We start from the raw sequence: 25,509 nt of genomic DNA, 5'->3' as shown, positions 1-25,509 counted from the left end.
AGTGTATGAAACCCTTACACAAATGTTATTTAGTATCTACCAAGGAAGTTTATGAAGAAGCAAGGCCAGTGTCCATTTTAAAAAGGGGCAAATAGGCCCCAAAAAGGTAAAAAGCAATATTCAGAATTAATCAGTCTCCCTTTAATGCACATTTGGTGTCTCCCCCACTTATTTTTCATTTTTATACATAAAGCTAGTTATGCATAAAAATAAATGAAACTGGCTGGGTGCAGTGGTTTACACCTGTAATCCCAGCACTTTGGGAGGGCAAGGCAGGCGGATTACTTCAGCTCAAGGAGTTCAAGACCAGCCTGGGAAACATGGCAAAACCCGGTCTCTACAAAAAATAGCCAGGCATGGTGGCATGTGCCTGAGATCCTAGCTACTAAGCAGGCTGAGGTAGGAGGATTGCTTGAGCCCAGAAGGTCAAGGCTGCAGTGAGCTGTGACCACGCCACTGCACTCCAGCCTGGGTGACAGAGCAAGACCTTGCTTCTAAATAAATAAATAAATAAATGGAATTTTAAAAATGCTATGAATAAAAAATATAAGGTATGATTGAGGGAAGAGTAGTTTAAGATGGGGAGTCATTTCCTCCTGTCTATAGCATTATGTCTTTCCCAGACCTTTCCATGTGGTTAGTAGATAAATCTTTTTTTTTTTTTTTTTTTTGAGACAGAGTCTTGCTCTGTCTCCCAGGCTGGAGTGCAGTGGCGCAACCTCAGCTCACTGCAAGCTCCGCCTCCTGGGTTCACATCATTTTCCTGCCTCAGCCTCCCAAGTACCTGGGATTACAGGTGCCTGCCACCACGCCTGGCTAATTTTTTGTATTTTTAGTAGAGACAGGGTTTCACCATGTTAGCTAGGATGGTCTCGATCTCCTGAACTTGTGATCCGCCCACCTCAGCCTCCCAAAGTGCTTGGATTACAGGTGTTAGCCACCATGCCCAGCCGGTTAGCAGACAAATCTTAATAACTAATGATTTTGCATGCTGATAGCTAAGCACAACTATTGTCTACAGGCCAAATGTCTTCATTGCTTAATGTCTGCTGAGGATACTCAAGCTTAGGACATAATAATTGGCTTTGTATGTGTGAAAGATTGTCTTATTGAAGTGAGCGAATCAACTTTCCATAGGGCCAGCAGAAGAAAGATTCTAACATGTTGAAAACATAAAAATTTAACACTGAGTTCATGTTGAAAATGCTGGTTAGAAAGAATAAGGAAATGATCTTCTTCATATTGTAGAGAAGTACATTTTCTCCAGGAATACTGTGCAGTGTAAATGTGAACACCACAATCTCCTTACCTGATTTCAGGTGTAACAATCTCTGCAGCTAGACTGTCTGAAGACTCCTGACTTCCAAGAGGCATTAACCCTGTAAATATACAAACATAAATATAAGGCTAATGGAAAACACAGTTATACAACTTTTGATATGAAACCCTACTTTGAGCATTAATTTTTAACAGCAAAAATAATTTTCAAGTAAAGGACCGTGTCACAGTGGTCTTAAAATATTATTAAGTGTGGTCTTAATAAAAATACCATTTTAAGTATTTTTAAGTATACAATAGAATGGCATTCAGTATATTCACAATGTTGTATAACCATCACTGCTACGTATTTTCAAAACTTTTTCATCATTCAAATCACAAACTCTGTAACCATTAAGCAGTAATTCCCTATTCCTCCCTCCCCTATCCCCTGGTAACCTCTATTCTATTCTATTTTTTTTTTTTTTTGAGACGGAGTCTCGCTCTGTTGCCCAGGCTGGAATGCAATGGCACGATCTCAGCTCACTGCAACCTCTGCCTCCTGGGGTCGGGCAATTCTTTTGTCTCAGCCTCCTGAGTAGCTGGGATTACAGGTGCCCACCCAACTAATTTTTTGTATTTCTAGAAGAGATGGGGTTTCACCATGTTGGCCAGGCTGGTCTTGAACTCCTGACTTCAGGTGATCCTCCCGCCTGAGCCTCCCAAAGTGCTGGGATTACAGGCGTGAGCCACTGTGCCCAGCCTTACTTTTTAAATGTAATGATGTAACATACATATTTCTCTCTGTCAGGTGTACAGAAAATATTCCTTATTATTATTATTTTTTTTTTGAGATGGAGTCTCACTTTGTCGCCCAGGCTGGAGTGTAGTAGCATGATCTTGGCTCACTGCAACCTCTGTCTCCTGGGTTCAAGCAATTCTCCTACCTCAGTCTGCTGAGTAGCTGGGATTACAGGCACCTGCCACCACGCCCAGCTAGTTTTTGCATTTTTAGTAGAGACAGGGTTTCACCACGTTGGCCAGGCTGGTCTCGAACTCCTGACCTAAGGCAATCTGCCCGCCTCAGTCTCCCAAAGTGCTGGGATTAAAGGTGTGAGCCACTACACCCGGCCACCTTATTCTTTTAAATGGCTCTACTGTATACAGTTGAATAAGAATACTATTCCTGTATTGCTGAACTTTCAGGCTGTTTCAAAATCTCACTATTAGAAACAATGCTTTAATTCATTAGGATAAATTTAATTCATAGAGCAAAAGTGCTAGGTCAAAGGATACATAAACAAAGAGGGTGTCCTAATCCTTTTTCTGTTGCTTATAACAGAACTGAAACTGAGTAATTTATAATAAACACTATTTTTGGCTGGCTGTGGTGACTCATGCCTGTAACCCCAGCACTTTGGGAGGCCGAGGCGGGTGGATCGATTGGGCTCAGGAGTTCGAGACCAGCCTGAGCAACATGGTGAGACCCCATCTCCACCAAAAATACAAAAAATTAGGTGAGCACCGTGGTGCATGCCTGTATTCCCAGCTACTTGGGAAGTTGAGGTGGGAGGATCACTTGAGCCCAGGAGGCAGAGGCCAGACCATGCCACTGCATCCCAGCTTGGGTAAACAAGTGAGACCTCATCTCAAAAAAAAAAAAAAAAAATATTATTTACAATTCTAGAGGCTGAGAAGTCCAAGACTGAGGGGGCACATCTGGTAAGAGCCTGCCTGCTGGTGGGGACTCTGCAGAGTCCCGAGGCAACACAGGGCATCACATAGTGAGGGGGTTGAGCATGCTCACTTGTTTGCTCAGGTCTCTCTTTCTTTTTATTGAGGAGTTTCACTCTTGTCACCCAGGCTGGAATACAGTGGCACGATCTTGGTTAACTGCAACCTCCGCCTCTCATGTTCAAGTGATTCTCCTGCCTCAGCCTCCCCAGTAACTGGGATTACAGATGCCCATCTCCACACCCAGCTAATCCTTGTATTTTTAGTAGAGACCAGTTTTTGCCATGTCAGCCAGGCTGGTCTCAAACTCCTGACCTCAGGAGATCCACCCGCCTCAGGCCTTTCAAAGTCCTGGGATTACAGGCATGAGCCACTGCACCAGGCCCTCTTTTTCTTATAAAGCAACCAGTACCACTCCCATGATGACGCATTACTCCATTAACGTATTAATCCATGGCATTAATCCATCCCTGAGGGCAGAGTCCTCATGCTTTAATCACCTCTTGAAGGCCCCACCTCTCAAAACTACCACATTGGGTATTAGCTTTCAATATGAGTTTCAGAGGGGACATTCAAACTATAGCAGCAAGGTTAAAACATATAGGTTTATAGGTGCAAAGAAACAAATGTGATAGTTTACATGAAAGGGCTTATGGTTTCTTGATTATATCAGAGCTGAGAGAAAAAGGGTTAAACTTCAGGTGAGATTCTTAAAATTGCATAAAAACTCATGTAGAGGCTGGGTGCAGTGGCTCATGCCTGTAATCCCAGCACATTGGGAGGCCAATGCAGGCAGATCACCTGAGGTCAGGAGTTCAAGACCAGCCTAGTCAACATGGTGACACCCTGTCTCTACTAAAAATACAAAAAATTAGCTGGGTATGGTGGCAGGCGCCTGTAATTCCAGCTACTCTGGAGGCTGAGGCAGGAGAATCACTTGAACCTGGGAAGCGGAGGCTGCAATGAGCCGAGATCACACCACTGTGCTCCAGCCTGGGCAAAAAGAGCAAAATTCTACCTCAAAAAAAAAAAAAAAAAAAAAAGAAAAAGAAAAAACAACACTCATGTGGAGATGCTTAGAGATATCTGAAAGAACTGTGAGGCAGCAATGAGGATGCAGTTATAATCACAAACGATATACTTTTGGTGAAAAAAAGAAAGATATATAATAATTTCCTTAAGTTGTCCTTGGTAATCTAGAATAGAGAAAAAAAATTTGGATATCTCAATTAGGGTTTGACAGCTTGGTCTAGAAACAGGTCAAGAGAATAAAGAAGGGGAGTGGTGGTAAGAACAAAATGAAAATGGTTTCTGTGCAGCTGGGTAAACTGGAAAATGAAGCAAGAAGACAGCTGATTAATAAGACAACAGAGAGAGAGCAAGGAGGTGAAATGAAAGAGAGGAGCAGGGAAAAAAGAATGTTGTAGTCAGAGGAAAAGAAAAATTCCAGTTCCAGGTAACTAAAAAGCCACAGGCTGGTTACTAGTCTGGGAGTGAACTGTGAAGCCAAACAAGCGATCCATCAGCCTCCATCATCCCCAGCTGATGACAAAGGAGTGGGAGGGGTAAACCTTGAGCCAAGTGTGGTTCTTTTCCTGGGAAAAAGAGCAGTTTTCTCCTTAGGATCTAAGTTCCTTAATGGATTGACACCTACTCAACTTTTCTTAGTTGAAAAAAAATCACTGCTTTAGGAAGTCTGATGTACTTAAAAGAAAATTATCATTTTCTTTTAGAGACAGGGTCTCGCTGTCACCCATGCTGGAGTGAAGTGGCACAGTTTTGGCTCACTGTAACCTCAAACTCCTGGGCTCAAGTGATCCTCCCATCTGAGCCTTCCAAGTAGCTGGGACTACAGGTATGAGCCATTGCACCCAGTCATTATTTTTATTTTTGTAATACATATTTAGAGACAGATGGAGTCTCAATGTGTTGGCCACGCTGAACTCAAGCTCCTGGACTCAAGAAATCTTCCTTCCTTGGCCTCCCAAAGTGCTGGGATTACAGGCACGAGCCACCATGCCTGGCCCATATTCTATTTAATATTTGAAATAATTGTGTTAAGTGTGCAACATTAAATTACCTGCCACTAGGTGTGATCTTAGGGCACCAGCAAAACTAGGTCACCCTGATTTGTCAAGAGTAAATGGTTATCTGGTCGGGCGCGGTGGCACACACCTGTAATCCCAGCACTTTGGGAGGCCATGGAGGGCAGATCACCTGAGGCCAAGAGTTCAAGATCAGCCTGGTCAACATGATGAAACTCTTTCTCTATTAAAAATGCAAAAAGTGGCTGGGTGCGGTGGCCATGCCTGTAATCCCAGCACTTTGAGAGGCCGAGGCGGGCGGATCACCTGAGGTCAGGAGTTCGAGACCAGCCTGGCCAACATGGTGAAACCCTGTCTTTACTAAATATACAAAATTTAGCTGGTCGTGGTGGCAGTTCACCTGTAATCCCAGGTACTCGGGAGGCTAAGGCAGGAGAATCGCTTGAAACTGGGAGGCGGAGGTTGCGCTGAGCTTAGATTGCGCCATTGCACTCCAGCCTGGGGGACAAGAGCAAGACTTCGTCTTAAAAACACTCCAGTCTGGGCGACAAGAGCGAGACTCCATCTCAAAAAAAGAAAAAAGAAAATAGTTATCTGATATCTTCTTAAGAAAGAATATCAGAGTATTACAGCCAACTTTTCTGTATTACATTTAATACAGCACAACTTTTTCTATATTACATTTAATACTGTTTTCATTTAAAATTACATATTGGGGAGTGCTTTGCCTTACTAAGAGCATCTAAAACTCTTCATCTGGCTCTGGAGAAAGAAGTTATGATTCTCATTTTGCAGAACAAACCAAGTCTTGGAGAGTTTAGTTACTAGCTCAAGCTGCAGGGCAGAGACCATTATGATGGTATTCAACATTTATGACACCTTATGTTTATGATGGTACATATCAGTTTTCTTTTTAAAGTTGTGAATCTTTTGGGGCCTTCTTTAATGGTTAAGTGTTTTGGTTTTTTTGGGTTTTTTTGGAGACAGTCTCACTCTGTTGCCCAGGCTGAAGTGCAGTGGTGCTATTTCAGCTCACTGTGGCATCCACCTCCCGGGTTCAAGCAATTCTTGTGCCTCAGCCTCTTGAGTAGCTAGAATTACAGGCACGCACCACCATGCCTGGCTAATTTTTCTATTTTTAGTAGAGGCGGAGTTTTGCCATGTTGGCCAGGCTGGTCTCCAACTTCTGGCCTCAAGTGATCCACCTGCCTTGGCCTCCCAAAGTGCTGGGATCACAGGCGTCAGCCACTGTGCCCAGTCTAATGGTTAAGTGTTTTAATCAAATAAAGTATACCACAAAGTTAACCTAAATATGTTTTGGGATATCTCCACACATCTTTTTTTTTTTTTTTCCTCTTAGTGATTGAAAGTTTGAATGATACGGAATCATCAGCCCACCTAAATGATTGAGCTTTGGGTCTTTTTGGGTCAACCAAGGGAAAGTGAGAAGGAAGTCAAGGAAGCCAAGAAACTACTCTCACGCCCTTCTGTGGTTGGTTGTATTTGCAAGACAGGGGGTCCCCAAGTGTCTTCACTTTTTGATCCTTAGCATGGTTCCCATTTTAGAAGCTGAAGTCCCAGACTCCTTTCTGCTTATATAAGGGGTGTCAGGCAACAGAGTGTTATTTAAGAAAATTTTTTCTGTAAGTCATTTCATTAATACTTCTTGAGGACTGTATGATCTCACACTGATAACAAAGGGGATGACAGAAAGGTGAGATACAAACATGTTCTCCCAACAAGTCCCAACAGTGAGGAAATGAATTTTACCTTACATCTGCCTCCATTGTTCTATGCCAGAGGGCCTAAAACATTGATGTGCACAAAAAACATCTGGGGCACTGTTTTAAATTTCACCTTTCTGAACCTTGTCCCCCGAGTCCTTGATTTGTAGGCATGAGTGGACCTGGGAATCTGCATCCCAGGTGATTCTAACATTATCCATCATGCTGTAAGAAACACTATTCTTGTTTTGTTTTGTTTTGTTTTTCAAACAGAGTCTTGCTCTGTCCCCTAGGCTGGAGTGCAGTGGCGCAATCTCAGCTCACTGCAAGCTCTGCCTCCCAGGTTCACGCCATTCTCCTGCCTCAGCCTCCCAAGTAGCTGGGACTACAGGTGCCTGCCACCATGTCCAGCTAATTTTTTGTATTTTTAGTAGAGATGGGGTTTCACCGTGTTAGCCAGGATGGTCTTGATCTCCTGACCTCGTGATCTGTCCACCTCAGCCTCTCAAAGTGCTGGGATTACAGGCATGAGCCACCGTGCCTGGCCAAGAAACACCATTCTTACACAAACTTGATGAGGTTTAAAAAACTCAAGTTGCAATTAAGTCTTTGTTTCTGTCATCCTTGCCAAATTATCCTATTACTAAATTGGCCCTTTTCTTTTTCTTTTTTTTTTGTTGCCCAGGCTGGAATGCAGTGGCGCAACCTCAGCTCACTGGAGTGACCTCAGCTCACTGGAGCCTCTGCCTCCCAGGCTCAAGTGATCCTCCTGCCTTAGTCTCCTGAGTAGTTGGGCCCACAGGCACATGCCACCATGATCAGCTAATTTTTAAATTTTTTTTTGTGGGGGGGTGTCTTGCTATGTTGCCCAGGCTGCTCTTGAACTTGTGAGCTCAAGCCCTCTGTCCACCTCAGCCTCCCCAAGGGTTGGGATTACAGGTGTCACCATCATGCCCGGCCTAAATTTGCCCTTTTCTACAAAACACTGACAGCCCCTAACCTGAATAGCATTGCTGGATCTAAGCTTAAATTGTCTGCCCAAAGCAATTTACAACAAAGTAGGAATTAGATTTAAAACATTTTTTATGGCACTTGGATTAATATATATATATATATACACATCCACATATATACACACACATCTATATCTACATCTACATCTACATCTACATCTACATCTACATCTACATCTACATCTACATCTTGGCCAGGCGCGGTGGCTCACACCTGTAATCTCAGAACTTTGGGAGGCTGAGGTGGGCGGATCACACAGTCAGGAGATTTGAGACCATCCTGGCTAACACGGTGAAACCCTGTCTCTACTAAAAATACAAAAAATTAGCCGGGCGTGGTGGCACACCCCTGTAGTCCCAGCTACTAGGGAGGCTGTGGCAGGATAATTGCTTGAACCTGGGAGCCAAGATCTCGCCACTGCACTCCAGCCTGGCAACAGAGTGAGACTCCGTCTCAAAATATGTATCTATCTTAAGGGAAGTATTAAGAATACCTCTATTACACTACTTTTGTTTCTCCTTTGGAGAAATTAGCACGGCAGCATCGTCTGATTCAAAAGCTGTAGATGTCAACGTCCACTTTTTTTCATGGGCCTGTTAAAGCCCTATCATTCATTCTTGACTCATCCTATGTCTTTGGGAAGCCTTTCTGGGTAAACCTATCCACAAGGAAAATCCTTTATGTCACTACCAGCCCTTGCACACGTTTCAATTATAGCACTTATCATCTTGTACCACAATTGCCTAATTTATTTTTGTATCTCCAGCTCTAATACATACAGTGCCTGGCAAACAGCAGGCGCTAAATAATTGTGGGATGAATGAGTCCACGGCAAGACACTAGGCCGGGAGTTTTAATCAATGCTGACTGAGAAATGAAGTACGGAAATGTCAAGGGCTGCAATAAAAATAATCCCTAACAGCACAGAATCCTCATTAAGGGAACACAGGTCAGGCACGTGTCCCAGCCCGGCGGCGCTGAGGGGCTGGTGGTGTCTTCACTGTTAGGAAACATGTGGGCTCTCTCCTCCCCGCAACCTCCCAAGAGCCCGGCCTCCCAGGTTCCCACTCTTATGTGCGCCCCACCCGTGACCGACTCTCCCCAGGCCGCTGCTTGTCCTCGCCAGAGCCACCCCTTCCAGTCGCTACGCCAAGGAGGGGCGTTCAGATCCTCCAGTGAGGGCCTAGGAGGCCTTTCATGGCCAATCAGTAGCCAGGCCCTGCAATTTGGGAGGGACTCGGCATCCACAGCTGGACAGCTGGACTGCTGGGCGATTCCTTAGGGTGCCTGTTTTACGCAAGGCTTAGAGGTCAAAAATAAGGGGACACAGTACTCTCAGAATGGAAGGGAGCCACACAGACTGTCTGGGTTGGCCATTTTCTAAGACGAACCAACTGCTTTTCAGATTCCTCTCCACCTTTTACGCATTCCTCTGAAAAAAGCGGGTGTGACTGATTTGGCAATTGGCTCAGTGACTGAGGGTTCAGACCACCATTTGGACCAATAAGAAAAGGCAATCGCTGGAGCCTGGGCTTTGCGAAGAGGAGCGCAAGTGGGCCCAATGTTTCATTTTTATCTATTGGTACAATCATGTTCAAGTGAACCAAACAGTTTTATTTATACTATTAGAAATAAATCATCTGGCTGGGCGTGGTGGCTCACGCCTGTAATCCCAGCACTTTGGGAGCCAAGGCGGGTGGATCACCTGAGGTCAGGAGTTCCAGATCAGCCTGGCCAACATGGTGAAACCCTGTCTCTACTAAAAATACAAAAATTAGCCGGGCGTGGTGGTGTGCCTGTAATCCCAACTTTTGGAAGGCTGAGGCAGGAGAACCGCTTGAATCCGGGAAGCAGAGGTTACAGCGAGCGGAGACTGTGCCATTGCACTCCAGCCTGGGCAATAAGAGTGAAACTCCATTTCAAAAAAAAAAGACAGAAAAGAAAAAAATAAAAGAAAGAAATCATCTGGTTTGTGCTCCCAAAACGTTTTTACCTTGAGTTGTGAGCTGCCCTTCTTGAGCTTGTACACAACGAAGCTCTTCAATGGTTTCCTTCAGAGAATCCCTTTCTGTTCTCAGTCTCTGGAGAGACACAAAAACATGAAGGGTTAGCTTCACGTTTTAAGAACTTATTCACCAGAGGCCTTTGTCTTACCTGATAGAATGATAAACAATAGTGAACATGAACATGTTTTACCTTTTGCTTTTCTATGGAAAGATCATAGAAGGAAGAAAAGATTAAAACAATTTTTCCCATTTAACAATACTGGGTATCTACTATGTGCAAGGCAATATGCTATCCACAGTTAAACAAAACTGTCTACTCCATCTTTAACAATTAGTAACTAATTTCTTTCTTTTTTTTTTTTTTTGAGACGGAGTCTTGCTCTGTCGCCCAGGCTGGAGTGCAGTGGCGGGATCTCGGCTCACTGCAAGCTCCGCCTCCCGGGTTCACGCCATTCTCCTGTCTCCTGCCTCAGCCTCCCGAGTAGCTGGGACTACAGGCGCCTGCCACCTCGCCCGGCTAGTTTTTTTTGTATTTTTTTAGTAGAGACGGGGTTTCACCGTATTAGCCAGGATGGTCTCGATCTCCTGACCTTGTGATCCGCCCGTCTCGGCCTCCCAAAGTGCTGGGATTACAGGCTTGAGCCACCGCACCCGGCCACTAATTTCTTAACATTTTTTTCGCTAGACATAAAACATTGAAGAACAAAGACAATAAATATTCATAAATCATGAAAAAGTAGAAATATTTTTAAAAGATTTGAAATATGCTGAACAACAAAAAGTCCTCTATTAATCATACAGAAAACAAGAAAGCTACACAAACTTATAGAAAGTCATGAGCAGAACAATGTAAAGGAGACAACAGTGGTAGAAAAGATAACTATATAAAAAATAAATCTGAATGAAGTATTATAAAAATATTCTTCAGACTTTTTTGCCTTATTTCTGAAACACAAATGGAATTCTCCTATAGCTTAAAAATAAACAGGATTTCTAATTTTTAAATTCATAAATAAATTAATGTGGCCAAACATGAATTAAACATAAATGCCTTAATTTTAGCAGCGCTCAAAACCAAAATGCCTAATACATATACTCACATCCTTTTCTTTTTGAAGACTGTCAACTTTTTCTTTTAGCCGCTTATATTCAAAATCTAGTTTATCTGCTTTCTTTGATTCTTCGGATAATCTATTTTGTAGTTCTACTACCTGATACAGAAAGATACCATTACTTATACATAATCTGAAACATTAGAAATTATCACTATTTTCTTCTATAGGTTTAAGAAAACCAAACCCTCTCCCACCAGTACTCAAATGCATATGATCCAGCAGTCTAACACAGTGGAGAGAACTAGGAATAAAAACCTGCCCAGTTACAATGGGTTCCCAACCAGAATCATCCAGTGTAACAATGTTCAAAATCATACAAGAATCTATAGGATTTTCATTTCCAGCAATAGAGATAACTGGGTAGTCTGAAATTCTTTTTGTATAAAACAAAATAAATGCTGGAGTGGGGCAGGGGGATTCCAATTGCATAGCTAAGCTTACAAGAAAATAAGGGAAATCCTCAGAGGTTAAAACCAGAATGAGAAGTTCATGCAGATGCTCTGGGTACCATGAGGTGTCAATAGGAACCTAGAGCTTTAAAAGGAGATGAGTGGTTGTTAAACCACCCTGGGCTCTAAAAGGTAAAAAATCAGCAAATAGGTGCATTAGGAAAAAAAAATTTCATCAGCTGGAAAAATAAACTGAGTGCTTTGGGATTAAAAAAGCATAACTTGGGGGTTAAGTGCAGTGGCTCACACCTGTAATCCCAGTACTTTGGGAAGCTGAGGTGGGAGGACGGCTTGAACCCAAAATTTGAGACCAGACAAGGCAACATAGTGAGACCCCATCTCTATAATTTAAAAATTAGCTGGGTGTGGCAGCACATGTCTTAGTTCCTCAGGAGGCTGAGGTGGGACGATCACTTGAGCCCAGGAGTTCAAGATTGCAGTGAGCTATGACCATACCATTGCACTCCAGCCTAGGAAACAGAGTGAGATCCTATCTTAAAAAAAAAGTAAGAATGAAAGAAAAAAAGGTAACTTGGAAGTTTGTAATCACAGCCTGTTAATAATACGTGGACTTGTGTTTGAATTTTTACTACTTGCATTGTCTGGGAAAACCTAAGCCAAGCAATTAGAGGAGTATTAGTTGGTAATGCTGTGGAAAATCTGCCATAAACAAACACACATATTGACCACAGAAACAAAACCTCAACCCATGAGCCTCAGGATTCCCCAAGGTAAAGATGAGCTAATGAAAGAGCAAAATCCAAAATTATAAAGGCCATCAAGAAATATGTCACAATGAACAAGACTCTGTGGAAAACATTAACAGCAATAACAACCAAAAAATAATAGAATAAGATCTCTAAGGATTTCAGATTGGAATTATCAGATACAAAATACACATACTTAAAAAAAAAAAAGAGGCCGGGCGCGGTGGCTCAAGCCTGTAATCCCAGCACTTTGGGAGGCCGAGACGGGTGGATCACGAGGTCAGGAGATCGAGACCATCCTGGCTAACCCGGTGAAACCCCGTCTCTACTAAAAAGTACAAAAAACCAGCCGGGCGAGGTGGCGGGCGCCTGTAGTCCCAGCTACTCGGGAGGCTGAGGCAGGAGAATGGCGTAAACCCGGGAGGCGGAGCTTGTAGTGAGCTGAGATCTGGCCACTGCACTCCAGCCTGGGCGACAGAGCGAGACTCCGTCTCAAAAAAAAAAAAAAAAAAAAAAAAGAGAAAAATCTAAATTTTAAAAGCAGTAGGAGGCCAGGCACGGCAGCTCACACCTGTAAGCCTAGCACTTTGGGTGGCTGAGGCAGGCAGATTGCCTGAGCTCAGCAGTTTGAGATCACCCTGGCGGCAACATGGTGAAACCCTGTATCTACTAAAATATAAAAATTCAGCCGGGCTTGGTGATGCACTTCTGTAATCCCAGCTACGCGGGAGAGTGTGGCAGGAGAATTGCTTGAACCCGGGAGGTGGAGGTTGTAGTGAGCTGAGATTGCACCACTGCACTCCAACCTGGGCCACAGAGCCAGACTCTGCCTCAAAATAAATAAATAAATAAATAAATAAAAATAAAATAAAAAACAAAAAGGAGTAAGAGACCATCAAAAATAACCAGGGAGATTTGAAAAAGCACACAAAGAAGGCTTGTAGACAAAATATTATCATTTAAAAAATGAAGTGGCCGGTCATGGTGGCTCATGCCTGTAATCCCAGCACTTTGGAAGGCCAAGGCAGGTGGATCACCGGAAGTCAGGAGTTTGAGACCAGCCTGGCCAACATAGTGACACCCCGCATCTACTAAAAATACACAAAAATTAGCCAGGCACGGTGGTGGGCGCCTGTAATCCCAGCTGCTCAGGAGGCTGAGGCAGGAGAATCACTTGAATGTGGGAGGTGGAGGTTGCAATAAGCAGAGATTGTGCCACTGCACTCCAGCCTGGACGACAGAGTGAGACACTGTCTCAAAACAAAACAAAACAAAAAACCAAAAACAAACAAACAGACGAAAACAAACAAACAAAAAACATATAGCAAACTTTGTAATACACTGGCAAAATAAAACATTCTGTATGTAATCAACAAGGAATGCTTTCCCACCATTATTGTTTTTCCCTCCAAGTTGTACTGAAATCTGGGTATGCTGATTAAGAAGAAAAAAAAGGATATGGAATAGAAAGGGAGAAATTGGGCTGGGTGCAGTGGCTCACACCTATAATCCTAGCCCTTTGGGAGGCCGAGACAGGAGGATGTCTTGAGCCCGGGTATTTAAGACCAGCCTGGGCAACATGATGAAACCCCATCTCTACAAAAATTACAAAATTAGCTGAGTGTGGTGGCACACACTTGTGGTCCTAGCTACTTGGGAAGCTGAGATGGGAGGATTACCCGAGCCTGGGGAGGTCGAGGTTGCAGTGAACCATGGCTGCACTACTGCACTCTAGCCTGGGTGACAGAGTGAAACCCTGTCTCAGAAAAAAAAAAAAAAAAAAAAAGACATAAATTCCTTTTATTTCTTTACTATATCCCTTCTGACAAGAGAATCTACAGACATTATCAGAAGTAATATGAGAATTTGGCAAGGTTGCAGAATCAACATATAAAAGTTAATTTCATTCATATAAATTAGTAATAAAGTGAAAATGGTATCTCTATCTAACTGCATTCAAAAAACAACCCAAAACACAAAGCACCTAACAGTAACTACAATGAAATATGCACAAAATCTTTAGAAGAACATTAATAAACTTAACCCAAAGACATGTAAGACCACGGAAAGGTCTCACGTTCAGACAGGAACAACTCTCCCCAAATTGATCAAAAGAGTCGAAGTAATTCCAATTCCCATGAGTTTGGAGTTTAAAGGGAAAGCAAAGGGCTGAGAACAGACTTCTGAAAAAGGACAAAATATGAGAGTCTGCACTACCACCTATCAAAATTGCTAAAATCTGTAAAACTTGAGTGTGATATTGGTGTAGGAACAGATAAATATACCAAGGGAACAGAAGAAAGTGTCCAGAAACAACCCATAAACAACATGGATACTTTAGATATACAAGATAGAATTGCAGGTCATTGTGGAAGAAAGGACTATTAAATAAATGGTGGTAGGCTGACTGGTTATCCACACAGACAAAAAGAGTCTCAAAGGGATCCCTACTTCACACCCTACAAATTAATTCCAAGTGAATTAAATACCTAAATGTGCAAAACAAACTTTAACTCTTTGTAAAGAAAATAGAGAAGATTAGACTATAAACTTATGTAGGAAATAATTTCTTAAAATATAAAAAGTACAAATCATAAAAGTACTTGAAGTTCATTATGCTGAAATTATCAACCTCAAAAAAGTAAAAGGCCAAGTCATAGACCTATAGGAGATTAAGTAAAAATATATGCAAGTGATAAAGAATATCTAGAACATATAAACAACCTTTAAAAATCAGTAAATGATTCAATCTTTTAAATGGGTAAAAGATAAAAATAGGAAATTTACAAAAGAAATATGGTCAGTCGGCCGGGCGCGGTGGGTCAAGCCTGTAATCCCAGCACTTTGGGAGGCCGAGACGGGCGGATCACGAGGTCAGGAGATCGAGACCACCCTGACTGACACGGTGAAACCCCATCTCTACTAAAAAATACAAAAAAAAATTAGCCGGGCAAGGTGGCGGGCGCCTGTAGTCCCAGCTACTCGGCAGGCTGAGGCAGGAGAATGGCATAAACCCAGGAGGTGGAGCTTGCAGTGAGCTGAGATCCGGCCACTGCACTCCAGCCTGGGCGACAGAGCGAGACTCCGTCTCAAAAAAAAAAAAAAAAAAAAAAAAGAAATATGGTCAGTCAATATATTTGTAATCAGAGTAACACGAAGTATAATTAAAAGGAGACACCATTTTATACCTATGTAATTGGCAAATTTTACTTATTTTTTCTTTTCTCAAGACAAGGTCTTACACGTCCCATGTTGCCAGCAGAGTCACATGCAGCACAAAAGCAAAGCTGGAGTGCAGTGGTGCAATCATAGCTCACTGTAGCCTCTGAGGCCCGGGCTCAAGCGATCCTTCAACCTCAGCCTCCCAAGTAGCTGGTACCACAGGTTCATGCCACCATACCCAGCTAACTTAAAGTTATTTTTAGAGATGGGGTCTTGCTATGTTTCCCAGGCTGGTCTGGAACTCCTGGGCTCAAGCCATCCTCCTGCCTCAGCCTCCCAAAGTGTTGAGATTACAGGAGTGAGACACTGTGCCAGGCCAGCAAAATTTAAAGTTTGCCAATACTGTGTGTTGGTGATGATGTGAAGCAACAGTAATATAAACTGCTTGTTGGTAACACAATAACTTTAAGGAACAATCTGCTAATATCTAACTATATTGACGATACTCTTAGACAGAAATTCCATCAAGTTGTAAAACCTTCACACATGTATAGTAGAGGACCTGTACAATACTATTTATATGGCATTTCTTTTAATACAGGAAAAAAAGCTGAAACATCCTGTAGGACTCTTAACAGGAAAATGGGTAAATTTTGGTACAGAGACTAACTGAAATACTACACAGCAGTGGAAATGAATGTTATAAAGCTATACCTATCGTGATAAACAAATCTCACTGAGCAAAAGAAAAAAAATTTATATAAAGTTTTGGAACATGTCAAAATGCTATAACTTTTTAGGGATAAATATATATATGTAGCAAAAGTATAGAGAGACAAATGGGAATGAAAGCTGCAGCATGGAGGCTGCCTGTAATGAGGAGGGGGAGAGAATGTTTTATTCAAGCATGAATATTTACTGAACTATGCTTTTACATTTGTGTATTTCTTAAGTATTACATAATAAATAAATAAATAAAAATAAGTAAATAAAAATAAAAGTACCTGCTATGGAGAGTTTAAAGCTCTTTAAATATAAGATAAATATAAATAAATATAATAGGCCGTGCATGGTGGCTCACAGTGGCTCACACCTGTAATCCTAGCATTTTGGAAGGCCGAGGCTGGTGGATCACTTGAGCTCAGGAGTTCAAGACCAGCCTGGGCAACACAGTGAAACCCCGTCTCTACCAAAATACAAAAAATTAGCCAGGTATGGCGGCATGCGTCTGTAGTCCCAGCTACTCGGGAGGCTGAGGCAGAAGAATTGCTTGAACCTGGGAGGTGGAGGTTGCAGTGAGCTAAGATCACGCCACTGCACTCCAGGCTGGGTGACAGAGTGAGACTTAGTCTCCTAAAAAAATAAATACAATAAAGAAAAGATAAAAAATAGAATACCATGAAAACAAGTCAGTAATTTTGGTAAGCTACATGCTATAACTGAGAGCTTGCCTGAAACCATCAACAAGATGCTGTGTTTCTTTTACCTGTCTCTTGTAGGTTTCAAGTTGACTTCGCGCTGCGTTGGCCTTTCTTAACTCTTCCTCTAGACTGACAGTGTTCTGCATATACACGGTATTCTTCTCTTCTAAGAGTTTAACCTGCCGCCTTAAATCACCAAGGTCTTCTAGCTTCTTTTTATAAGATTCTACTTGACCTTCTAGTTTAGACACTTTATCAGAAGAATGTCTAGAATTAGATGGGAAATTAAAAAATCAGAAACACATCCACACTTGTAAAGTTGTTTCAGTATTAAGAAGGATTGCCAGGAAACACACATCTAATGAAATAAGACAAAAGTGATTCCAGGTTAATTTTCTGCACAGGTTAAAATATATGACCTAAGTTACAATTACATGTTTAATGGAGAATAATAATTTAAGAAACCAAGCAGGAGAGGGCAGCCAGCAGAGTCACATGTGGCACAAAAGAAAAGTAAGTTTAACAGTGTCCAAATAATCTGGCAATTATCAGTGACGCCCGGAATAGCAGCTTCAGTGGGGCAGTGTGGGCAGATAGTAGGGTCGAGGAGAGAACGTCAGTTTTACCTTATGTAATCTAAGTTTGGTTCTGGTGGGAAGGAGAGAGTAATAACTCCCTCTCTTTTTAAGATTAAAGAGACCTAAATGTGCATGTGCATGTATGTGTACAAAGGAGAGAGATCCAAAAGGCAAAAGAAATGAGGATTGATGTAACACAGTCCCTGTGTAGGCCAGAAAGGTGGAGGTCCAGAGCACTGAAGAAGGAATTAGCCCTGAACAGGAGGAAGAATAACAGGTCTACACTCTCTAAAGAAAGGGTGGATGGGAACCCAGTGAAGTTTAGAGGTGCAGGAGACAAAAGACAGGGAGAGTCCAGCAGTTCATGGCCTCTTTCTTCCCTGCTATAGGAGACAAGGTCATCTATTGAGATTAAGGCATGGGAGGTGTGGGGGGAGGGCAGCCAGGGGAGTAGAATCCTGAAGAATCGGAATGGCTGTGAGTGAGACAATGAGCAGGGGGAGGGCGGGTCATTGGGAAGAACCCAGCTCAGAAGGAAGCCACCGACTGGCAGCAGCACAAAACTATCAATTACGCATTTCCCCTGTTCTCAGTATTCAAAGAGCAAAAGTAGAAAATGTAGATGGTTGAGATAATCAACAGAGGATAGGAGACTGTACAAGAAGAGGGGTGAAAAAATGAGGTGGCAGGGAGTGAGGCACCTCATGAGAGAACTGAAGGGATAACAACAAGGCCCAGCAAGAAAATGAGGCCTTGCGGGCGTGGCGAGAGAACAGTTCCAGAGCTGTACAAGTAAGAAGTGATAGTCAGAATTTCTATTTTACAAACACTTGTGTATCACTTAATTGCCAGACACTGTTGCAAGTGTTTACAAATATAAATTCACTCAATTCCTCATATAAACCTGAGGTAGGCGTGTGTAGTTTCCATTTTGCAGATGAGCAAACGGCCATACAGAGGTTGCATAAGCAGTAGACCCGGGATCTCAGCCCAGGTAGCCTGGCTCTTAAGCTTGCTAGATGCTCAGAAACCCTAGAGTTTCTAACACTAGAGCCAAACTCTGCTGGGCAGTGAAGGTGAAGGTGAGGTTTTTACCTCAGCACGTCGATCTCATCTTTCAGAGACTGAGCTTCATCTGCCAAAGTGGTCAGTTCATCATTCTGTTGCCGAAGTTCAGAGATCTCCTTTTCTAACTCTTCACAGCGTATTCGATAATCATCTTTGGCTGCTTCTAGTCTGTAACCAATACATAATAGATCAAGAAAGCACTATTTACTGCCTCCTCATTCTCCTTAGAACAGTAAAAGAAAAATATAAAGCATGAGAATAAAGCCTTCTTGAATATGTCTCCCATGTTAGTGGCCACAAGCTGCATTCTCAAATATTAACTGTCATAAAAATGGACTCCACTGTCCCAAGTCTTGGGAACGGTGACAACTGGTTACTATTTCCCTACCAGAAGGCAAGACAACATGCAATGCTTTTCAGAACTGCAGATACAATTTATTTAAGGGCTTTTAAAATTATAAAATTAACACATATGGTCTGGCACAGTGGCTTACAGTAATAAACCCATTATGTTAATAAAAACAACATACTGTTTACGAAAAATAACTATTTTCTAAAACAAAAAAGTGAGAAGAGTGGCACTGTTTTACATTTTTGTGATTCTATTATCTGTTTTAATAGAAGACAGTTGGGTTCTCATATTTGTTTCTACACTCATCTGTTGGTGACATGTTGTTTTTGGCTGAAGTATATGAAGAAAATCTAGCCTTGCAGACACATAGTTGGAAAACAGAGGGTCTTGCAGATTCTTCAAAATGGTCTCAGAGGACCTCCAGGAGCCTCGACCATTCTTTGAACTACTGATGTGGACCAAAGGGAATGGACTGTTTCTAAGGTTTCTAAGGAGCCTAAGAAAAGTTTATTACTTTTTCCTGTTAAGGTGAAAGAAAAAAAAAATCCAGAAACATTTCACTAAGGAATAACGAGAATAGTAGTTATGTTACCATACTCAGTTACTCAGTAAAGTAAAAATCTAATTGATGTTTAATTTCTCTGTTTTAACACTAGAAATCTATGGCTAGGTAAGAAACAAGTCATGATGCACTTTTTAGTAAACCGTAACAAAGTATTTTCTTCATACTCTTAATAAGTCTTTCAATTTTGTGCTTCTGTCTTATCTTGCAGAACATATTTTCCTTTTTCTTCTTTTTCCTTTCACCACCCAAAGGTCAAAGGGCCCTTCTTCCTTTCTTTTGGACTTTTCTTCCCACAGAATATGTCTGAAATACTGTTCCTTTAAATCTTGCCTGTCCTTTTAAATCAGCTCACCCCTTTAAATAAGCCTATTTCTATAAACACACACATACACACACACACATATATATAGATTTCTATAAGTCTATAAATCCATCTGTCTTTTAAAAATCCCTGCCTGCAACTTTTCATGGCATCTGGCTCTTCCCGAAGATGTGCTTATTTTGAAACCCCTAATCTGTGGTTTATGGTCTACTCTGACCATTACTTTTCCAAACAAAAGTCATTTCAGATTTTCAGTGAAATTTAATCTTTCTGGTGATCATGCCAACTCGCCTGCAGGCCGCTTCACAAATGTTCTTCCTCAGTCTTTCTTGAAAGTTTCCTCAGTCACCTTTGTTTCCCAGAGGGGCAGGTGTGGGGTGGAGGGCTGGTGTCTGATTTCTTCCTGTCACTCAGTTATTCTGGCATTCTGTCTTCAAGTAATAAGGAAGGTGGCGCTCTGATAGAACATTTCCTAGATGTGAAGTAGTTTCATGTTGTATGAGGAGATTCTGAGAAGTTGTTCATTATGGAGCCTCAATGGTCTACAGTTTCCCAGAAGTCCTAACATTATAATCTTTTTTTTTTTTTTTTTTTTTGAGACAGTCTCGTTCTGTTACCCAGGCTGGGGTGCAATGGCACGATCTCGGCTCACTGAAATCTCCACACCCCCAGTTCATGCAATTCTCATGTCAAGCCTCCCGAGTAGCTGGGATTACAGGCACCCGCCATCATGCCTGGCTAATTTTTGTATTTTTAGTAGAGATGGGGTTTCATCATGTTAGCCAGGCTGATTTTGAATCCCTGATCTCAAGCAATCAGCCTGCCTCAGCGTCCCAAAGTGCTGGGATTCCAGGCATGGGCCAATGTGCCTGGCCAATATATTCTTAACTTTAAATGACAGCTAACAAATTTTTAAAAATCAGATTTTAATGAGTTGTCTTTTACCTGAATGTTTCTTCTTGGAGCTGTTCTAATTGAGTCTGGAGCTGCAAATGCCTTCTTCCTGCTGGACTGTTAGGGTCTTCTATAGAATCAGATTGATTGAGTCTTTCCATTAATACCTGATTCTCTGCCAACAAACTACTTTTCTCTTCCTGCAATGCTGCAACCTGTTGGAATACAGGACGATGGCAGTTATTTCTTCTAATTACACTGGCATCAGCTCAATCACTTGTGAATTACCATTACAAATTAAAGCCTATATATATATTTTTTGAGGTGGAGTCTCGTTGTCACTCAGGCTGGAGTGCAGTGGCATGATCCCGGTTCACTGCAAGCTCCGCCTCCCAGGTTCATGTCATTTTCCTGCCTCAGCCTTCCGAGTAGCTGGGACTACAGGTGCCCACCACCATGCCTGGCTAATTTTTTCTGTTTTTAGTAAAGACATGGTTTCACCGTGTTAGCCAGAATGGTCTTGATCTTCTGACCTCATGATCCGCCTGCCTCGGCCTCCCAAAGTGCTGGGATTACAGGCGTGAACCACCGCACCGGCCATTAAAGCCTATTTTTAAAGAAGTACAATCAATCTCCACTTAAAACATTTACATCATTTTGGAATACTGCACGTGCAGAGCAAGATATAAGAGTGACAATTCATTCCTACTTCATATTTGAAAAAACACCTCACCAGACAAGATACAGAGATGGCAAATACGCACACTAATAAATAATCATTAGCTATCAAGGAAATGCAAATTAAAATCACAATATTATATAACTACACTCCCACTAGAATAAACAAAATTAAAAAGACTGACTGTACCAAATGTTGGCAAAGAAACTTGTGGTGAGAATATAACATGTTTCAAACACTTCGGAAAATAGTTTAGCAGTTTCTTAAATAATTAAACATGCAACGACCACATGACTGATTTAGCCATCCTACTCCTAGGTATTTACTCAAGAGAAATAAAAGCATATGCCCACACGAAGACTTAGGAAGAAAGTTCATAGCAGCTTCATTTGTGATGGAGGAAAACTGGAAACAACCCAAACATCTGCCAACAAGCAAATGACTGAATGATTTGCAGTATATCATATAGGTTGAACATCCCAAATCTAAAAATCCAAACTGAGAAATGCTTCAAAATCTGAATGTTTCTGAGCACCTACATGATACTCAAAAGAAATGCTCATTTGAGCCATTTCAGCTTTTGGATTTTTGGATTTAGGACACTCAACCAGTAAGTATATAATGCAAATATCCCCAAATCCAAAAATATCACGAATTTCAGATATGGAATACTCAACCTCTATAAAAGAAAACTACTCAGCAATAAAAAATAATTAACAATTTACAGCTACAATATAGATGAATCTCAAAATAATGTAAGAAGTCAGACAAAAGGCCGGGCACCGTGGCTCACGCCTGTAATCCCAGTACTTTGGGAGGCCGAGGTGGGTGAACCACCTGAGGTCAGGGGTTCGAGACCAGCCTGGCCAACATGGTGAAACCCCATCTCTGCTAAAAATACAAAAATTAGCCGGGCATGGTGGCAAATGCCTGTAATCCCAGCTACTCAGGAGGCTGAGGCAAGAGAATCGCTTGAACCTGGGAAGCAGAGGTTGCAGCGAGCTAAGATCTTGCCATTGCACTCCAGCCTAGGGGACAAGAGCAAGACTTAGTCTCAAAAAAAAAAAAAAAAAAAAAAAAAAAAACACCATAAAAAAAGAAGTCAGACCAAAAAAAGTCAATATATATAGCAGAACTCCATTTTACACACAAACAACAGACAAAAAGAATCTAATTTTCAAAACATAAATATGGCTGGCATGGTGGCTCATGCCTGTAATCCTTGTACTTTGGGAGACCGAGGGAGGAGAATTACTTGAGCTAGGAGTTGGAGAACAGCCTGGGCAACACAGTGAGACCCTGTCTCCACAAAAAATAAAAAATTAGCTGGGTGTGGTGGTGAATGCCTGTGGTCCCCACTACTTGGGAGGTTGAGGCAGGAGGATTGCTCGAGTCCAAGAGGTCGAGGCTGCAGTGAGCCGTGATCACACCACTGCACTCCATCCTGGACGACAGAGCAAGACTCTGTTTCAAAAACAAAACAAAACAAAACAAAACAGGGCAGGTACAGTGGCTCATGCCTACAATCCAAGCACTTTGGGAGGCCAAGGTGGTACGACTGCTTGGGGCCAGGAGTTTGAGACCAGCCTGGTAGCATAACAAGATCCCATTCCCACCAAAAAAAAAAAAACAAAAAAAACCCACAAAAATTTAGCCAAGCCTGGTGGTACGTGCCTGTGGCCCCAGCTATTTGGAAGGCTAAGGTGGGAGGATCACTTGAGCCCAAGAAGTTGATTGCACCAAGCTGTGATCATGCCACTGCACTTCACCCTAAATGACAGAGCATGACCCTGTCTCAAAAAACAAAATGATGACCCAGACGTGGTGGTTCACACTTGTAATCCCAGCACCTTGGGAGATGGAGGTGAGCAGATCACTGGACCTCAGGAGTTCAAGACCAGCCTGGGCAATATGGCGAAACCCCAACTGTACAAAACATAAAAAAATTAGCTGGGCATCGTGGTGTGCACTTGTAATCCCTGCTACTCAGGAGGCTGTGGTGGGAAGATTGCTTTAGCCCAGGAGGCGGAGGTTGCAGTGAGCCAAGATTGCACCACTGCACTCCAGCATGGGTGACAGAGTGAGACCCTGTCTCAAAAAACAAAACGAAACATAAACATGATTATTTAAGAAAATAACAAAGCAAAGGGGCTTATAACGAACGAAAAGCTACAGTTTCCTATGGAGTTTTCCCACTCTCCAGAGAATAGTTTTTACTGTTCCTAATTTTACTGCTTTTGGTTGTTACTTTCCATATCTAAATAATGTTACACAATTATTTCTTGACTTATCAACCTTAGACATTATCTAGTGACTCTCTCCTCTGACATGTTTGATTACAGCAACTTGTGCCATTCCTTCCTACCATAAATATAGTTAATCACTATTCTCACTTCCTTCACTGATCACCTCTGCAACTTTAAACTACTTATTGATATTTCACTCAGTCACCCACCCACTCACTCATTCACTCACTCACCTACTATGAGCTAGGTATGGTATCCTTGCACTTTTCTAAGTGCAAGGGATATGGAGATGAAAAAAGGGAAGTTCTTACTCATGTGTTATATATTCGAAACAAATTATAAGTAAAAACAAATCATTGCACAAGAAAGTAAATTAATAAATACATGTAAAAACTAGAAATAAAAAGTGCTATGCAGTGCTATGCAGAGTGATATGGTTTGGATATTTATCCTCTCCAAATCTCATGTTGAAATGTAGTCCCGAATGTTGGAGGTGGGACCTGGTGGGAGATGTTTGGATCACAGCACTGGATCACTAATGAATGGCTTGGTAGTGTCCTCATAAGTGAGGGAATTCTTGCAAGACCTGGTTGTTTAAAAGTGTATGGCAACTTTCCACCCCTTGCTCCTGCTCTTGCCATGTGACACAGCTGCTTCCCCTTTGCCTTCTGCCATGATTGGAAGCTTCCTGAGGCCCTCACCAGAAGCAGATGCTGGAGCCATGCTGGAAAGCTTGCAGAACCGTGAGCCAATTAAACGTCTTTTTTCTTTATAAATTACCCAGCCTTGGGTATTTCTTTACAACAATACAGCCTAGTACACAGAGAATTAAAATAAGAACAACAAAAAAGACTGGTTGATTATTTGGGATTACTCAACATGGAAGGCCTTCCTGAAGAGACCTACTTTAGACCTACTTCAGTGCCTGATGCATTCCAGTGCCTGACATTTTATGACAAATAAATCAGGTGATTTTTGAGCTGAGGTTGGATGACAAGGAGCAGTTAGCCATGTAATGATTGTCTCCCTGTAGAAGTAGTTCTAGATGTCCTACTTGGTAAGATGAAAGCCATCATTTCTGGCTGTCCCTTTCCTTCATCACTCCTGTTTTACTTCTCAAACTCTGTCATTGGCATCTTAACTTTTACAATAATGTTTCTCTATAGGACAATTCTAAATGTTGAAAACCAATAAAGTTTACATTAAAGATTACATGCTTACGACTGTGTTGCTGTTTTCTCCACAGCAAAACATGCTATAGGGCTACCTCTTCTCTTCTCATAACCTCTCTGCAACACTATCATTCATTTTGCAATCTGTCCATACCTGAGATTGGCAAACTGTTCTGGTGTAAAGGACCATATTGTAAATGTTTTAGGCAAGTACTCCACTCTGTCATTGAAGCCTGAAAGGAGCCACAGACAATACATAAAGGAGCCATGATAAAATTGTATTTGTAAAAACAGAAAGCAAGCCGTAGTTTGCCAATTTCAGTATATAAATTTAATTTTATGTTACTAAAGATACTTATATTCTGCTTATAAAAATAATGTAATCTTATAACTCTTAGCATTTGTATATAAATTCTAAAATCTGAAATGCAATTAACAGCACTTACATCATGACTCTGTAAATATTATTTCCTAGATAACCCAACAAGTGTGATGTGATTACTTTCTTCAATATGCATCCAATGCAATGACCAACTCATATGCCTTTCAAAGCAAAATGCTTCTTCTATTACAAAAGTATTATGAACTCTACATATGCATAACCTAGCTTTAACAAGTACCAAAACATGGCCAACTATGTCTCCCATGTATGTCCCCCACTTTAGTCAAAGTAAATTCCAGACAAATAATCTTATTCTTGTCTGTTATTTGTGAAAGGTATTCTCAACTTTAATTATGCTCTTGAAGTTTTTTGTTTTGACAATTCTACTTAAAATTTTTTTTTTTCGAGACATAGTCTTGCTCTGTCACCCCGGCTGGAGTGCAGTGGCACAATCTTGCTCACTGCAACCTCTGCCTCCCAGGTTCAAGCAATTCTCCTGCCTCAGTCTCCCAGGTAGCTGGGATTACAGGCGCCCGCCACCACACCCGGCTAATTTTTTGTATTTTAGTAGAGATGGGGTTTCACCATGTTGGCCAGGCTGGTCTCGAATTCTTTTT

At 41.8% G+C, this 25,509-nt stretch overlaps 1 protein-coding gene across 2 annotated transcripts in view; it reads right to left on the bottom strand.

Annotated features, from left to right (window-relative positions):
* Positions 1-25,509, bottom strand: part of HOOK3 (hook microtubule tethering protein 3) — a 137,075-nt gene that overhangs the window by 44,834 nt on the left and 66,732 nt on the right. For both annotated transcript variants that reach the window (XM_025393252.1, XM_025393251.1), the window contains exons 9-14: positions 20,465-20,628; positions 18,308-18,448; positions 16,700-16,901; positions 10,881-10,991; positions 9,768-9,855; positions 1,310-1,379 (exon numbers count right to left, since the gene is read on the bottom strand). In XM_025393252.1, coding sequence (XP_025249037.1) covers positions 1,310-1,379; positions 9,768-9,855; positions 10,881-10,991; positions 16,700-16,901; positions 18,308-18,448; positions 20,465-20,628 — 776 coding nt within the window. The remainder of the gene's footprint in view (positions 1-1,309; positions 1,380-9,767; positions 9,856-10,880; positions 10,992-16,699; positions 16,902-18,307; positions 18,449-20,464; positions 20,629-25,509) is intronic.

The sequence above is a fragment of the Theropithecus gelada genome, chromosome 8, assembly GCF_003255815.1.
Source record: "Theropithecus gelada isolate Dixy chromosome 8, Tgel_1.0, whole genome shotgun sequence".
In the NCBI taxonomy this organism is placed as follows: domain Eukaryota; kingdom Metazoa; phylum Chordata; class Mammalia; order Primates; family Cercopithecidae; genus Theropithecus; species Theropithecus gelada.
The sequence above is the reverse complement of the archived record's forward strand: the minus strand, read 5'-3'. Positions and strand labels throughout refer to the sequence as shown.